Source organism: Argiope bruennichi, chromosome 4 (genome assembly GCF_947563725.1).
Source record: "Argiope bruennichi chromosome 4, qqArgBrue1.1, whole genome shotgun sequence".
NCBI classification, from domain to species: domain Eukaryota; kingdom Metazoa; phylum Arthropoda; class Arachnida; order Araneae; family Araneidae; genus Argiope; species Argiope bruennichi.
The window spans coordinates 88,074,352-88,093,585 of record NC_079154.1 but is presented as its reverse complement, the minus strand read 5'-3'; the positions used below and the strand labels follow the sequence as shown (position 1 = coordinate 88,093,585).

Sequence of the window (19,234 nt, the reverse complement as noted above, 5' to 3'; positions counted from 1 at the left end):
ATTCATCCGCTAAGAATCTTTACTAACGTTGTTTCTGTTTTATTATTAAAAAATATAAGTACAAATCTTATTCATTGCTTATAAAAATAACTGTAGCAATAAACAACGAGGGAAATTTGCGTAACATTAGGTCACACAATGTCTGCGCATGCCCTTGAAATATCAATTGACGTCATTGGAAGTATAATTTGGACATCTCCTTTAATAATTTAATATGGCATGTCGAAGAATAAACAATCATTGCTCTAATATTAAAATGTTGAAAACGTATATGTTGTGTTTCAGTTATCGCTCTGTTAAATTTCTGCTAAACGAAAGAATGACTTATGCATAGATATTTATGTGTCTTCAGTTTTGTGATTTATAACTGTTTGTATCAGAAGGATGAAGCGTCTTCTTTAAGAAATTTAAAAAGAAAATATAAAAAAAGAAAATTATTTCGAATATTATTTTTATCTTTAAATGTTTGACTTTGTTTGGTTTTGAAATAAAAATAAGATCAGATTTATTGCTAACTACGTCTATTATTAGTATTATGCATAATAACTTCTTTTTAAATCACATTTCGAATTGTATTTGTTTACCTTTCAGCCAGAATTGACATTTTAAGATTTCGATAACTATTTACATTTTTTCTCTCATGCAGATAAAATAAAACCAAGTTGACATATTGATTTCAATTTAAAAAGACGAATGTATTTATATTTAAATCCACATTCTTTATCTAGATTGCATTTAAATTTGTACTGTAGTTTCCGGAATTGATTGTAAAAGAAAATTTAAGTTTCCAATAAACTAATCTGAGGTCCAGTTTCATGATTCGTTTCCTTATTTATTAGTTATGAGGTTGTTGGTTCAAATAATTAAAGGCAGTAAATTTTTATTATTGTTGAAAAATTACTAAATTTGGCAGCATAAATTGTTGTTATTTCATGATGAAAAAATATTTTAAATATAATTGTAATCTCTCGATGATAGTGTACAATATTTGAAAAAAAATTATTTTTAGAACAGCTTTATATCTAATATATTATTTGAATGGGATCACTATCTCGGAATAATAAATTAATTTTGATCGATTAAATATTGATTAATTAAAACTATTGTCAATAAAATTTTTTATGTTTACCTTAGTAAGAAAATCACCTCAGTATTCTTTAACCATCTTTCCTTTCCTTGTAAAATTTAAATTCAGTTTATTTTTAAGGTTTTAGACTATTAAATTAATGTATTTTATATGTTTTTCCTATACAGAATGTCTTGAATATTATTAATATTAAAGTATTTCAAGATTAAAATTATTAAAGACTTAGCAAACTAAAATATTCAAGAATATTTTAGTTATTTTATGAATTCCTAAATTCTTTTAAATTAAATCCCATCTATTGTATTAATTTTTAAAAACTTCCATGAAAAAAGTTTTTTTTATGAATGAAATCAGTGAATGCATATTCCATGTTAAAAGTTTTACTTATCAAAGGAAAGAGTAATTTAATTTTTAATATAAAATCTCACTATCTAAATAGCTATTGTAAATAAAAGTTACACCCATTTCACACAATGAAGTTTCAGAAAGCTTAGGCACTTAACAACAATACCGAATCAATGGTACTTTTGAGAAACGGTCTGATAATGTTGTTCGGAAGATAAAGGACAATATCTTGAGATAAAATTACACACACACATAGACACTACATAGTTTATCTGTTGCCGTTATGTCTTAAAAGTTTATCGGAATTTTCTTGAATTTAAATAATACTATTGATTGTCTGAGTCTTTTTTTTTTTTTTTGTCTAGTATTTTAGAAATGAAAATTACGGCATAAGAATTTTTCAGTACTATTTGTATTTTATTTTATTTTTTTCCATAGCTTGTAATAACGTTGAAGATCTTTTTATTTCTTTTGTACTTATAACATAAAATCTTATTCAATGGGGAGAAAATGTTTTAAAAATTAACTCTTATGCTTACTATAAAAAAAAGTAATTGAAAAAAAATGTTTAACCTGTTAACCAGATGATTAACTTGCATTCAACTTCTTTTGTATTTAAATATTTCGTCATACTTGGTTAAGAGGTTAAAAAAAATAAGAAGAAGAAGCTAGAAATAAAATAAGTAAAATTCTCAGCAGCGTTTTTTTGTATTATCTTGATGGTTTCGAATGACTATTTTATTTTCGCAAAGTTATATATATAATGTTTTAATTGATAAAAAGAATATCATGAACATGGATTTTCACATTGTCACTAATTTGTTCTATGAAAGATACGTTTTTAAATTTTCTCCCGATTTCAAAATTGTGTATATTTTAACTTAGAAATGAACGAATATTATTTCTTACGTTATCCTCACATAATTTCGTTAAAAAAAAAGTATGTTTTTTTATCAATATCTTTTGCTTGTTGTTCGTACATATTTTCATCTATCCTGCATTCTTAATTTTATGAATATGGGATTTTGCTCAAATCCGGAATTGAAACTAGGTAGTGGCTCCATCTGTGCTTCACAATTCAAACTAATTTCTGATTATTTTTTTTAACGCATAATTGCTGTTTGTATCGTTTAGTCTAAGTTTCCGAAAAGGAAAAATTTTAATGGGCCTGTCAAAAATTGAATCTCTTGTCTATAAATCAACTTTTAATTAATTTTAAATAGTTTACTGCTATCATTGCCCATCGTAAAACTTTTTCAGATTAAACAGAATAATAAGATTTCTATTATTAAATAATGCAATTTTTTTAAAGACATTTGTGGTGATTTGTTTACAAATATGTTTAGCTGAGAGTAAAATAATACTTCATTCAGAAACACGATTTTTTTCCCCTCTTGCGAAATTTTCTGAATGTTTTGAAACTTAATTTAGCCCGATTTTTTTTTTTTTTTTTTTTTTTTTTTGAGACCAATGTTTCATTTAATATGAGAAATCTTCTAATCGTAAATATGTTCATTTGAATCAATTTTTTTTATGAACAGGGATACGAAAAATTTTATTTTAAGCTAGTGTAAATGTAGCTTTTTGAAGCTACTAAAACAGATATTTTGGAAAGATAATCAAATTGAAAGTTTTATTTTATATCACAAGGTAATGTGATAGCTTTCTAATACTTGTTATACAGAGCAAAGAACAGAAGGTTTAGAAAAAACTAAATGTCAAAAAATTTAGGATGGATGAGTGTGGGAGGTGGAGGGAGAGTTATGTTATTGTCATTTTAGCTATAAAATTTTTTTAATAAAATTTCTTTATTAAAATTGACATTTATATGCATTAATTAATTTTTTCTTACCTAAACCTCTATTTTGAGCATTTTAAGAAGGATGCAGGAACGTCAACAAGAAAAATCATATAAATTATTGCTTAGCATTCTATATACTTATGAAATTTTATATTTGATCTCAAGACCCTTCCGTGACATATAGTTGCTTCTAACAGATTTTGTTATATTCAAAATATGGGAATTTTTTTTTTAATTTCAGCAGTGATATATTATTGCTAATTTGAATTTTACCTAGTTTTGAATCCTATGATTTTCGTACCTCGAACTGTTTTATTATGAATTCGTCGTCGAAAAATATATACAATCTGCAAATTGATGTGCTGATTTTCTGATATTGCCTTGAAAGGGGGGAAAAAATCAGTGTAGCTGGCCGTGTGTGTTAAAACCAAGGAAAGATGCTTTCTTGTCTTTTTCTTATTTATTTTCGCGCACATACATATATAACAACACACATGGACAATAATCACTCACATACAGGGTGTCTCAAAAAATTTGACCGCAGCTTTTATTCCTGAAATATTGTTCGTAGACATATACTGTAAATTACAAAGTTGCGTAAAAAAAAGGTGCAAATTGCTATGAAATCAATTAAAGTTTTCAAGGGATTAAACTTTAAAAAATACTAAATTTAAATTTTTGTATGGACCCCGTACATAAAAATTCCCAAAGAGTAAAATGTGCCGCATCCTCTAATAAGGTCATGTACGAAATTTCAGCATTTTATCACAAAAAGTCTCAAAGATATGAAACTACATAAATGCTGACTTAAACCACTTTTCGCTCCCTGGATATGAGTTCGTAAAGAGAAAAAATCATGTCAGATGTTCGTGTTTTTAGAGGTCGTACACAAATTAACAAAGAAAGTAGTGATTGAATAAATAAATAATAATTTTACTATTTATTGGTTCAAAGGCATAAAAAAATGTGTAGAAATAATAACTTAAAGGATAGATTACAACAGGAAAGATTACTTTAATGAAAGATTACGTAAGATTTTTTACAAGTTCACTGACTGTGCTATTTTTAAGTTATACTCTGTAATTCATGATATAAAATTTTAAAGTATTTTTCAGGAAACATATATTTTAAAACTTGGGTTTAAAACTAAAGATATGAAGCATATTTAATTTTCTTATGATGCATTCCTGCGTTCCGTCATCTGCACTGAAGCTGTAAACATTTGCATTTTAATTTGTGATTGATCCTTCTCCAACTTTGTTTTAACATATCTGAGAATTTTTATGTAAAATTCTGAAATTTCGTACATACCTTATTAGAGGATGGAGCACATTTTACTCATTGGGAATTTTTTGTTCGGGGTCCATATAAAAATTTAAATTTAGTATTTTTGAAAGTTTAATCCCCTGAACATTTTAATCGATTTCATAACATTTTGCACCTTTTTTTACGTAACTTTGTAATTTACTGTATATGTCTACGATCAATATTTAAGAAATAAAATCCGTGGTCAAGGTTTTTCAGAACCCTGTATTAGATAACACATAATATATATATATATAAATTGTCGCTAACAAAGCGCGAACGAATTATACTTTTTACCGCTAAAAAAGAGCGAGCGATGCCTCATTTCACCCGTTTCACAGCAACTCCCCAGTTGTCAAGTGTTAAGCTTAAGTGCGCTTCACTCACATTCCAAATATACATATGTTTTAGAGCATACTGCGCCATATATGTTCAGTATTGATTAATATTTACTATATGAATAACTATACAAAGATTAAAAAATACAAATAAAATAATTAAATGAAAACAAAAATTACAAATAATAAAATCACATAAACAATCAGGAAATAATTCACATACACGTTGAAAACATTTGAATATGTTGTGTTGAAGAAGAAAATAATCGTTGGTTTTTGTCGTAGTTCAAGAATAAGCAAAAAATATATATATATATATATATATAATAAGATTAATGAGTTAAAACTAAAGGAAATTTAAAAAAATAAAATGAAATAAGGAATAAAACTAAGGTAAACATTGAATAGAAATGATTAGTGGATTAAATGTGATTAGATAAGAATATTGAAACTTGGTCGAAAGATTATGTAAAACTAACTTTTGTATTTAAATACAAGATACAGTCTTATTATAAGGCACTTTGATTTTAACCAGTAATAAAAACTTGATATTCAGATAATTTCTAGTGAAGGGCGGGGACACAAGTATGATATCTGAAATGCAACTAATAAAACTTAAATTTTACTTTAAAAAAATTGCGAAGTATAAAAATTAAGATTTGTTAGATTTGTCATGAATGTTCGAAAGTATATTGAACCTATAAGAAAGGGTTCCGCGATAATTTATTTGACGTTTCTGGATTTACTAATCGGCTAGCAATTTTTACTTGAATTATGAATATTGATTCCAGAATGTAAAATTACTTAAATTTTAAAAGACATTCAAATAAATTGAAAAACTATTTATATGCAGTTATTAAATTATTCAACTGCAAGTGAGATATAAAAATGAAATATTCATCTGTGTGTTTAAATGACATTTAACAACTAACAAAGATAGTATTGCAGTATGAATGAAAATTTGATGATGGATGTTATTGATAACAGTGAAGAATAACTTTTTAAAATATAATTTCATTAAATAAAAAAGTTTAAGAAATTATTTATTTCATAAAAATTATATTTTTTCTAAAAGATTCATAATTTTTTGATCGATTTTTGAATGTTAAATGAGAACAAATGAAACACATTTAGTTAGTTGTGCTTTGTTTAGTTTTTACGAATTAAGTAATGTGCTAGAATGTAAAATATATTTGTAAGCAAGATTTTTTAGCATTTCAAAGCTTTCAGTGCATTTTTACTTTATTAATTCGATAAAAAGTAGATTCTTGTGTGTTAACACTTTTTCTTTAGTAATATTTTGCATTTTTATTCTCTTGGAAATACATTGTTATCATTAGTAATATATGTACCTCGGAAATAATTTTTTGCCCTTGATCGCATTTTAAATGTTAATAAAATGACATTTGGAAATCTAATGCATACAATTTGCATATATAAGCTTCATGATGTAATCTTTTTATTTATTTTTATTTTTTAAAGCTGCTATGAAATGAAAACATTTTAAATTTTTAGAAACTTGTTCAGATATTTTTTTCTGAATTAATGAAAATTTAGCTTTCTATTCATTAGGATTTTGCATTAAGTTGAAATACTCAAATGAATTGTACTATCTTCTCTCAGTTTTAGGCTAAAATAATTTAGAAAGCTTTTTTTCCCCCTTCTTTATAGGAAAATTTTTATATAATAGATTGAGTAATTTGGAAGAAAAAAGAAACATTCAGTAAGATTTGTTTATAGTAGTCACTCTTATATATATTAAAAAATATCTTCTTTTTTTAATGATTTAAAATTCAGTTCGTACAAGTATGTAGATAAGACAAACGGCCACCAGGATTAAATATTATTATTTGCTGCCATTTTATTTAATTTTAATAAATCAGCTTATATTTAATTGGTGAAACGTCCCCCCCCCACTCCCTTCCCCTCTCAAAACTAGCACTTGAATTGCCATAGATTGTCACATATAACATTGATCTCATTTAAATTTTTCCTTTGCAATATATATATCAAAAACTACTCAATAGATGGCAGCATTGCGTTTGTGACCCTGGCAACCATTTTAAGGGTCACTGACCCCCTCCCCCCTGTGAGTGAGTGCACGTGTTGGGTACTTCAGCGCAGAGCAGAGAAGACAACGCGCAGGGGATCTCGTCTTTTCATACCGCTTCTCCGGGAAACAGAGCCCCCTTTTCCGTGCCCCCAAAATGGCCGCGAGAATTTGTGTTTGTGGGTTCTGGCAACGGAGGCGTGACTGAAATTCGGGAACACATTGCTCTATTTCCTCCCCCCTCCTCATCCCCCTCGTTTTCCAACTTAAACTGTCGAACAGGGTAAGTTTGTCGTTCTTTTTGAACATTTCTTTTACTACGTATTTGGGGATGATTGAGAAGTGTTTCAATATGGTTTTTCGTTAACAGCATGTTATGTAATATAGCGTTGTAATTTAGTTTCTTTCATTGCGAATTTTTACATGTGCAGTTTGTGAAGATGAAAATAATTTGATGATGACATGTCTCGTAGATGGTTAGAAATAAAAATATTTTTCAATAATTTATATCTATTTAATTTATTTTTTTTTTGTGCTTTTTGCTGGAAATAATTTGAAATGATGTTTGGTATTGAATATTAATTATCAAATGAAACAGAACATTTAAATGTGATTATATATAATTTTCCAAATATGGTGTAGAAAGATGCAATATCTGAAACGTATAATAGTTATATTTTTAAGTACCGTTTATTTTTAAATATTGTTTTAGATAATTAATTAGGTAATTAAATTTTTCTTTTTATATTACTTGGAATATATTTATTACAATATACAGAAATTAATAACAAAGCATAAAATATATTCAATATAGAGAAACTAATTGCATGAACATATTTAGAACTTAAGGAAGATAGCGATTGATATTGTATTTTGTCACTTCATGTGTGATTATAACTATCGCTTTATAATAATGTATTTTCATATTATATTTAAATTGAGATTTTTGTAAATTTTTTTGGACTGAATGCTTATTGTTTAATTTTGAAATTTTTTATTAAAATGGTAGTCTTTTTTTAAAAAAAATATTTTTATCATTCCATATCTAACTAGAATCTTTAATGGTTATCAAAGAGCATTATTATTTCGAACTTCTTTCAAAAACTGAGGGATATGGAATAGTTTTATAAGAATTTGACCACTTGGACGATATACTTCCAAAGTTATGTGCCAAGGCATAAATTAATAAGGTATAAGTATGTGTTAAATTCTTCATATATTTTTTTTATAAAAATAAATTTATTAATTTGTGCAATTAAAGGAGCTATAAGAATTAATTATTCTGTATCTTCTATTGAAATTCACGTTATTTTATGATATTGATTTAAAGGAATTCATAAATTAACTTATAATTATTGAAATATATGTATTTGAATGCCCCTTTTTTAAAAAGTTGATCAAATTAGCTTATTTTTATAAGTGCTAATAGGGTACTATTTAATCTTCAGAATCATTGAATGAAAGTCGAAGCTAATCTATGTGTCTTATGTATTCTGCATTTTTTCTCTTCTTTTTATATTACATAACATTAGTATTAAGAAAAAGAGGAAAAATTATCACTTCAACAGTAGTTGACCTTAAATTGTTAACCGGTATTAAAAACCAAATATAAGGCATGAATGTAATTTTTGTTTGTAATAATCTAAATTTCACATCACCTTAACTGGATAGTTGAAATGCTTTTTATCATTATATTATGCATTTTTACCCCAACCATATTACGCCCAAATAAATTTTGAAATGGGATTTGATAATAAATTGTATCTTAGTAGTAATTCACTTTTATAATCTTTAAATATGATTATAGGAACTATAATTATAAAATATTAATATTAAGTCGAAAATAATTTTTTTTTGCTTGACTAATTCAATATAAATTATGTCATGCATACCATGAATATCAAGTAATATCAAAAATCGAATTAAACCAATTTTAAGCACTTTAAAAATGATTTGACACTTTAAGCAATATTTTTATTACTTTAAAAGCAATTACATATTCCTCGGTTTTTTTCGTTTTTCTTTAATAATGCTTATTTAAAATTGGTGGGATTTTTATGAAAAATAAACTTAATTAAAATTGGGAAATATTAAATTTTGGTATTGTTGTTTTGAAAAAGAAAAGTTTTGCTTCAAGAAATCTGAACACTTTTATTTATTCCTAATGTTGCTATACATTCACTTTATATATATAATGTTGCTTCGAATAAAAGTATTGTGAAACTTTGTATTTAAAGGAGAAAAAGAACAAATATATGTAAGCATATTTTAACAATTGCGTGACCGAATAGAAGAAATTATTGAAATTTTAACTTCGATTTATTTCATCTCTCGAGGTATAATTTATACAGATAAAAGGCAGTAATTCAGTCTACATCGCGACATAGTTGTAAAAGAGACCAAAATATTTCCCTTCAGTGATTTTACTATGAGATTTTGATTGCAATTTCTTTAACGCGTGTCGATTTAAGAAAGGAAATCTTAGGTATCTTTAAAAGAATGTTGTAAGCTTTAGAGATTTTTATCTCTTCGCTCAGAGCGTGAGAACATTCCGAATTCAGCAATTTTATTGTGTGCATGTAGAATTAAATAAATAAAAAAGTGGAATTGGAGCAGGAAATAAAAGAATGAAGTAAATATGGGTTAAATTAAGATAAAAAATTTGAAAATCAATTAAGATTTAAATTAGATTTTAAAATATCATTACACACACACACACATATATATATTGCATTTAAATATTTGTGACGATTAGTTGTTTATGAGAAAGAAATTCTATTTACTACTCCAATTTCCAGGATAAATAATTACATAATGTCACACTAACCTAATATTTCTAAGTCAGATATCCATTATTGTTGCTATAGTAACGGTGGGAATAAAAGCTACTTTTTTAATCAAAATCCGCCGTAGCATTTGCGCCTTACTTCCTTAACAAAGCGAAAGCGAACCCAATAAAAGAACAACAGAGACCATATGTATTTGTTCCCGGTAATAAATGTCACACATTTTAACCCAGTTAATTTGACGGAATCGATTCCGGGAGCCTTTAAACTTTCATTAACGCCTGCCTTTGAAGCGTACAACAATATAGATCGCACCCTGTTCACCATGGATTTATGCACTTCTCATTAATGATAATCTTTGTCAATATCGCTTAATAGATGTTGGCGGGTCGGAAATTTTTTTTCCCTCCCATTTTGAACATTAGGAAGCGTGTTGTGTTGAGAGCTTTAAAAGAGCTTTTCGGTTTGCATTACAGATTAAAAGAGTTTTTGAATATCGCTTGTTTGAATATGGATGTTACTTTGAAGCCATTAAAAGCTGCTAAAGGGGATGATAAAATGATCATATGATGTGTTTAATTGCAGTAAAATGGTGTTGCAGGAAGATAAGCGTATTACGGAGAGCTTGTGGCTTTGTTTTGATTAGGTACAAAATTTTAATAGATGGATAAATTTAAATATCGTCGAAATATGTGTTATATATTTTGATTTTTTTTATTTACATTTTGCGTTCTGTAGCTTTTTGGTTATAATATAGTTTTTTATTTTATATATTTCTTTATGTTATATTTAGATATTTATTTAAGTACCAGCGCCATTGCATTTCTTCTGTACTTGAGTGTAAAATGGAACCTTGTGAAAACTCTTAAATTTAGCTAATAGGCATTTTAAATCAAGTTACGAAAACTATTTAGAATAAGGTGTAAGAGTGCATTGGAGAAATAGTGATTATTTTTGAGATTACAGTAAAAGTCTGCAAACACAAGAATTAGTTAAAGAGCATTCTAAATCTAGCTACAAATGCTGCTTAGAATGAGTTGGAAAAGTCCTGAAATTGCAGTAAATTCTTCATACACAAGAATTAGTTAAAGTGCATTCTAAATTTAGCTACAAATGCTGCTTAGAATAAGATTTAAGAGTGAGTTGGGATTTTTTTTTTTAAAAATTTTGAAGTTGCAATAAAAATTTTCAAACGCAAAGAGCATTCTATTTAGCTACAAATTCTGCTTATAAGAGATTTAAGCGTGACGTGAAGAATTTCTGATTAATTTTGAGGTTTCAGTATAAGTCTTCAAACGCAAGAATTAGTTAAAGCGCATTCTAAGTCTAGCTATAAATGCTGCTTAGAATGAGATTTAAGAATGAGTTGGAAATTTTCTGATTAATTTTGAAGTTGCAGTAAAAATCTTCAAACACAAGAATTACTTAAAGAGCAATCTAAGTCTAGTCACAAATGCTGCTTAGAATATGATTTAAGAATGAGTTGGAAATTTTCTGATTAATTTTGTGATTGCAGCAAAAATCTTCAAACACAAGAACTAGTTAAAGAGCATCCAAGTCTAGCTACAAAGGCTGCTTAGAATAAGTGGTAGAATAAGAGTGGGTTGGAAAATTTCTGATTAATTTTTAGGTTACAGTAAAAATCTTCAAATGCAAAAATGAGCTACAGAAAATTTTAAGTTTAACTTCAGAATCTGCGTAGAATGACATTTAAAAGTGAGTTCGAAAACCGGTTGCAATAAATATCTTCAAGCACAAGAATTCAGTTCAAAATGTTTCAAATAAAGATGGTAGAAGTGGAAGGGGATCATTTGGTAATCACATATGGATTTATTTTTCTAGTATTTTAAATTAGGTAAAAGAGGGTTTATCTGCATAATTTGTTATATATTTTTAATGTCGAAATCTTTTCGCTTAACGTTGATTTTCGAAATAATTGTATTCAATTTACAATGAGAGAGACCGTGGTAGCCTAGTGATAAGACTTCGAATTCGAAATTGGTAAGTTTTAAATTAGAAATGCGATTCCACGAAAAATCCACCATACAGCATGGGGATTTGCATGTTTTGTACATGAGTTTGTAGTATGTTAAATCTGACATTGAGAGTCAACAATCAACCCGTTGGTGTGGCATAGCAGCTTTCATTAAAAGGGTAGAGTGATGTGTTGTTCTCATTATGTTACCTGTCGCTGTGGTGTTCAAAATTACGATGCCCAACTCATTTTCCCAATTCATATACCTACAAAAAAAGGTACTTATTCTATCAAATCTGTCGTAAAGCTTTCAAATTCAGAGGAAATTTAGCAAAGTATTTACTTACTCACACGAAAGAAAACCCTTATGTCTGTAAAACCTATGGCAATATTGTATGCCCCATAGTAGTCTTTCTTCTCTCATACATACAAAAGAAGAGACTTATTCTGCGAAATATGTAGTAAAGCATTCAACCTCAAAGAAAATGTAGCAGAATATTTACTTACTCACACGAAAATAAAACCCTTATGTCTGTGAAGCCTGTGGCAATATAGAATGTAATAGAGAAGTCTTTATGTTCTCTGATTACGTACAAAAGAAGCGACTTATTATGGGAAATCTCTAGTAAAGCATTCAATTTCAACGAAAATTTAGCAAAACATTTATTTTCTCACACGAAAGAAAACCCTTACGTCTGTAAAGTCTATAAAAGCGCACTCAAGGAAAGAGACTCTTTAAGAAAACATTTGCATATATTTACAAAAGAAGAGTATTATGTTTATGAAGTCTGTAGAAAAGACTTCTCCCAAATTGGCAATTGAAGCAATTACCTATTCGGTTCTTATTTACAGTTCATTGATGTAATTGAACAAAATTATTCAAATTTTGAAGAGTTGCATCCAACAAAAATGCGAAAACATATATCTTTCACATAGTTTATAAGCAAATATGTTATGCGAATTAAGCATTTTATAATTTTTATGTCTTATTTACTTTAAATATAAAATTATATTTACACCATACAAGACATCTGCCTTTCAAAATAAGGCAGAAAGTTACTTTCTAAGTTCTTCTAGGATAATAATTTTTAAGAAACAATAAAATCAGTAAAAAACTTTTTGTGATGAATTATAAATAAGTTTATTCCTACTGGGGAATTATAATTAAATTTCGTAACAAAATACGATGATGCGGCCGTATAGGAAAATTTAGATACTTGTTTTTCAATTTATAGAGGAGAAATAACAAACAAATGGAGAGAGAATAAACAAAACTAATCTGTTTTCCAGAAACACTCTATTTACGTTATCCTCAATAATATGATTACATATCCTGTTTTGAAAATGAATGGACAAGCATGTTTAGCATTTTATAATTCGGATGTCTTATATGCTGTAAATATTATACTATTAAAATATGATAAAAATTACCCTCTACCTCTTCTGGAATAATGATTTTTAAATAGGAATAAAATAAATAAAAATTCATTGTTGTGAATTTTAAATTATTCCTTTCCTACTTGGAAAATAATTCCATGAAAACGTGCATTGAGATGACAGTAACGAAAATGGAAATATCTGTTTCATAGTATTTTTGTTGAAATTTATACTGGCGAAATAGTTGGAAGTGCTTTGGAATAAAATAAAAATTCAATAATTTATATGTAAACTAAATATAAATTCATTAATTTATATGGATTTGTTTTGATACAAAACTCTAAAGTGTGAAATTGTTAGTAATTCATCGTCAAGTACTTTCAAAGTTATGCAACTTTAAAATAACTATCAAAAATATTTTGATTGTATTGTTATCTATTTGCTTTATATTTTACTAATATTCTAAACATTTTTTCTGTCTTTTTGCGTTTATCTTACAAATGTTTTGTTTTCAGTGGGTGGCTTGCAGCGCAACGGGTCAGTGAAGGGAGTGAAGAAGGTGTCACCTCCTACTGTTCCTACCTTGAACGTGAAATCTGCCCAGTTCAAGAAAAGCCCCTGCATTCTGAACGGCGATGAACAACTGACCGTTGACTTCTGTGATTCGGACAACGATTACGGTCCCTATTGCAAACCTCCGAGATCCCCATCCAACGGTAAGACATTCATTTATATACTATTTTTTTTCTAAACGCTATGGTGTTTGAACAATTGTAAGTATTGAATTGTATATTAGAAATATAATTACTCATTATAGAAGAAATATTAGTTAACTCGGAAAGTAACTGCCGTTTTCTTTAAACAAATCATGCAAATCTTTAATAAAAAATAAAATAAGATATTAATTATATTACACTCTCCAGTATCCGGCCTAATGTGGCGAAAGGACTGGCCAGATAACAAAAAAACTGGTTAGGCCGGAGTTCTGTGAACTCATTTCTTTGTCCCCCAATAAGTTTTTATACCACTTCTTATTGAGTACTAAGCTTTTCATTTATCTCAATGTAAATGCAGCCTCGGCCTGGTGAACCATAGAAGCATTATCCGGTAACATGTCCAGTTAAAATAGAAGGTTCTGTAATGGTAGTTTTTATATGTTTATATACTATACTGCATGTTTCAAGAATTTCTTTGAAAAAAAATAAGTTAAAGAATATAAACTGTTGACATTTTAACATAAATTCTGTAATGCCCAACTTAGATTCAGGAAACATAAACAAAACAGTAACGTAGGCATAATTCTCAAGAAAATTGGCCCAAATTGATTTTATTATTCACTGATAAATAATTACGTAGATATGAAAAAGTAACCCTAAGATAAGAGTCAAAACTTACAGTTTTTAGGTTTAGAAAAAGTCCTTAATGGATGACATAGTAGACACCTTGACTTCCTCATTTAATTACGATAAAAGAAAGTTAGGCCGGATAGTACGGAATTCGGATAGTCGCGAACCGGATACTCGTGAGTGTACTGTATATGAAGACCATCTTAATATTAATAAAACTAATTATGGCTATTTATATATATATATTCCCCACATCTGCTCCTAAACAATTGAGTATTGATATATTGAATTGATATATTAAATTGTGCAAACTTAATATTTACAATTTTTTCAAAATTTAAAAATTCAATAAATATTGAATTAATTAGAAATTAACCAAAATTTAGCCTTTTTTTTCATAGTAACTTCAGGGAAAATTATTCCAGAAGAAATATTTTAAAACCATTTTAACATTAATTTATCAATTATATCAATTTCATTTCTGCACAATATTTATTTCATTTTTTAATTAAAAAAATGTAAATAGATTAAAATTAATGTTAACTTTGAACTTCTGTAGCACTATTTTTAAAATTTCTAATATATAATTTAATATTTTTAATTGTCTGAATAATTCATATCATTTTATCATCTTCGAATTTCTTCCAAAGAGTTATTTAACAGTACATAAAAGCAGACATAAGCCAATCGCTTAAACGGAGATAAAAATAAGCAAAGCTCTTGTGAGCAAATGAAGGAAATGTTTACGACAGCAGGAAAAAATTAACTAATATTTTTTCTCTTTTTTTTCCCGCAGAAATTTCGGAGGAAATTATCCCGAAAAAATTTACATCATCTTAAAATTTAAAAATTTATCGTTTCAACGATAACAATTGCAACTTTTACACAAAAATAGCTCCTGCATTAAAAACATTATACATGAAAAACCCAAAAATAACCGAGCAACGCGGGGCATATCAACTAGTTTGTAAAAAAAAAAAAAAAAAAAAAAAACGGGAAAAAACTTTGCATTAGAATTATGATTAATAGAAGGAATTTTGTTTAAGAATCACTTCATATATATTATTATGTATCCATTGAAAGTCGAAAGCTACGGAAGTTCTTTACGTGAGGCTCTTTAAGTCAGGAGGGTGGCTAATTCTCCACTCGACTTACTGATATTTTTCCATATTATAACGAGTTTTACACTTCGTCATATACACTCAAGAGTATCGAATATCATTTCCGACATATTTCTTTAGATCAATTTAGTCTTAAATTTGGTATAGATCAGTATATTGAATATAAAAATCTCATGCTGAAATTCATCCATTTAACTTGTTACATTCTTCATTTATATCGCTTTTACGAACATATGAGTAAGCAGGGAACTTTTTTTTTGCTGGTATATCTTTTGATTTTTATCTTGCTGGTATATTTGGTAAAATCAGTGATATTGATTCATAATTTTGGTTATAAAACTTAACGCCAAATTACACCCATCCAGAATTTTGGTAAAATTTCAGTCCCTTGTGTTCAGCCCTAGACAATATATTGTGCACAGACAATCGGTCTGTCGGACAGATTTTCCTCCGATGGATTTCTTCAAAAACTATGCAGATATTTTCGGAATTTCTGACTTGGCAGAGTAAGCTATTGCCTCAGCCCGCTATATTTAGGAAGGAGGACTACGAGTAGATGATTTAAAGAAATTTGTTTTTCTAGCCAAATAGAGAGTTTCTAGCCAAATAGATAAATAATTTGTAAAAAATAAAATTTCTCAGAATGACAAAATATATTAACATTCTATATTATATATTAATTTTGCTATACCTCAAATTATATATTTATACATTATTATTATTATATATCATATATTACATATTTCATGCATAATATTACACAGAATTATATTAATACTGTATTAAATATAAATAATCAACTTCTTAAATGTTTCATTATGTTCATTTTGGTATAAAGATAATTAAAAGCACCTAAATTCTGGCTCAGTTATATTGTGTATAAACATGGATACCGGGCAGTCTGGAGTCATAATAGAGAAATAACGACATATTCATTTTTACGAAGATAATAATTTTTAAAAAAAAAACACTAACCTGAAATAAGGTAAAATGCATGGTAATGTTAAATTAAATTGGCCAGTTTATTAAAAGAGGGGTCTCATACTATTTATTGTCTATTGCCACAAAATACCCAATATAGACCTAGAATTCAGTTCAGATATGGAACAAGTCTTGTGCTAATTAATGTATACGGATATGCAGATAGACACAAATATTTGTTGCAAATTTAGATTTAAGTATAAAGATTATGTATAAGATTTTATTCCTATAGCTAGTTCTGTTTTTAAGTTAATCGTATTAAAATAGACTAACCGACCAACTAAGAGATATTATTTATTTTATTTATTCATTTTATATTCGGTGGAGTCTGAAACGCGGAAATTCGTCAAATTCTCTAGATCAAAATCTCAAACGATTTTAATATCTTTACTTTGTATATTTCTTGTAAAGAGTTTACAATTTTTTGAGAATCGATATTAATTTTTGGGGGGCTATTTGGTTATGTTCAAGCAAGGGGAAACAAATGTTAACGTTGCAGATTTTTCAAGTTTCTCTCTGTGCTCTTTATATTCATTAATAATTCCACTTTGATGACACGACACGACTCGAAAGAGAGAGAGAGAAGCATTCTCAGATTCCTAGAATTGGTTATGAGCCAATTCTGTTGTTTGAAACACTCATTACGATGTACAGAATATAAAGAAAACCCAAAATGGTGAAAAATAACACTCGCCATTTAAGGAATACCATCCATCATTTTGAAAAATGTTCCAGTCAAATATGTTTTATTGCTTCTTTTCCTTCTACTGATGCAAATTTTTTGATAATTTTCAAAAGAAATGCAAGAAAATCTATTGTTTTATTTGATTGGACAGATTCTTGTTTGAACTTTCCAAAATTATGAATATTGCAAAAGAAGAATATTGCATAATAAAGTACAAAAAAGGAAAAAAATATTCATTTCTGCTGAATTTGATAATAGCATTGAGCAAATTCACGTGATTTAGCAAAATCAAATTGCAGATTGTATATATATATATATTTTTGTTATTGTTGAAAATTGATGTGATTTGACCTCTTTATTGAAAATTGAAATGAATTAAAGGCGATAAAAAAATATTTATTCAGATGTTGCAAAATCCTTTATTGAAAAAAAAACAACTAAAACAAATAAATCGGTTATATTGTTATTAGAATTTAAAAAACGATTAATGTAATAGTTCCTTATGTATAAATACTGTTGCAAAAAAGTCAAAAATCCGTTCATGGTTGATACAGTGTAAAAGTCCAAAGAGCTTACTAATGGATATAGGCTCTTTATTCTACACAAAAGCACGCATTCATTATAGCAAAACATAGGCGAAGCGTATACAAAACACTTGATATAACTGCAGCACATAAGTTGCAAATTGATAATAAACAATCGTAACAATACGAAGCGATGTTAAGAAAATTCGATCAAAACTACAAAGAAACACTTTGCTCTACTACTCTCAACTCAATTCTCTATTAAATACTGATTCTTGACTCCAGAATTTTTCGAGTCACCTTGATAGGGTATTGAATGTTCTCGAACCAATGGCAGAATTCGAGTCCTAATGGAGCTATCGCCAAGATTCTCGAATATTCAAGATCCTTCTAATTACCAAGCTGAAGTCTGTGTCTGCATCTATTCAGCATCCATTGCAATATCTACAAAACTATCTTTCTTACTTGGAGATTTAATGCGCAGGAAAGCAATAAAACGAATTCGTAACAATGTTCATTTTTTAACGTTAATATATACAATGATATTATCGCATTTAAAGATAATATTACAAATTTTTTAACGATTCTTTAAGATTTCGTATTATTTACTGAAAATTCAGAATTTATATATCCTTATACACTGTTTTCGCAAAGTATTGTAGTTATTAAATTCCATTCCTGTTTTCATCGTTAGAGCAATTAAACACAATTACTTATATATTTCTCACTGAAATCTCGTGTACGCTTTATGATAATTTACATTGCTTTATTCCAGAGGCGAAATATTATTCCATTTATCATATTTAACAAGGAATTCATTCATCGTCTGGAGCTGACTTTTGGCTGGGGAATGAGAATATATGTTTCATTTAATTTTGTAATCTTAACTTTTCTGAAGTCTGCAGTGTAAGCAAGATAAAATATGCCTCTCTCTGAAACTGATGCTATTCCTGTGAGCTGTTGACTGGAAGCTAATGCGTAGTTGAGGCCAGTATTTCATTCATGACCCAGTTATAACAGATGAGCTTTTTTTGTTTTTGAATCACAGCGTTCACTTTAATCAAGGGGTGGGTTTTTAATTCTTGAAGATGGAATGTTTTTCCTGTCTAGAAAGTGATCCGTTCAAAGGAAGAAGTAGAAAAGAAGTGTTTTAGTCTAGAATTTGATTTGGAAACGAATTTATTTCCACTTATATGTTTTTACATGAATATTTGATTTTTGAGCTTAGCTCCATTAAAAATTATCAGGAAAAATTCTTTTCGAATAAAAGTTTTGTTTTTACTTTCTCGTAAGATAAAGTATGGTAATCATCAAAAAAATTCGAAATGAAATTTTGACGAATTTCCATGTTTCAGAACATTCCGAGTCCGAAATTTACTTATTTGGAATTAAGTCTGCGAACACGATACTTTATAACCACTTTGAGCTGGACTAATAAAATTTTGATATGTCCAGCTGTCCAAATATAAGTTAATACGATAATTACTAAACGGAAAAAATTAGATAAACTAAA

At 27.8% G+C, this 19,234-nt stretch overlaps 1 protein-coding gene across 2 annotated transcripts in view; it reads left to right on the top strand.

The window, feature by feature from the left end:
• The window catches only part of LOC129965432 (caskin-2-like), a 173,268-nt gene that overhangs the window by 80,875 nt on the left and 73,159 nt on the right, over positions 1-19,234 (top strand). The window contains exons 1-2 of one of the 2 annotated variants that reach the window (XM_056079293.1): positions 7,068-7,209; positions 13,580-13,780. Coding sequence is in view for 1 of the 2 variants with exons in the window: in XM_056079292.1 (XP_055935267.1) it covers positions 13,580-13,780 (201 nt within the window). In the remaining variant the exon portion in view is untranslated. Of the gene's footprint in view, positions 1-7,067; positions 7,210-13,579; positions 13,781-19,234 lie in introns of those variants that run through there. The other variant, XM_056079292.1, reaches the window with a different exon arrangement.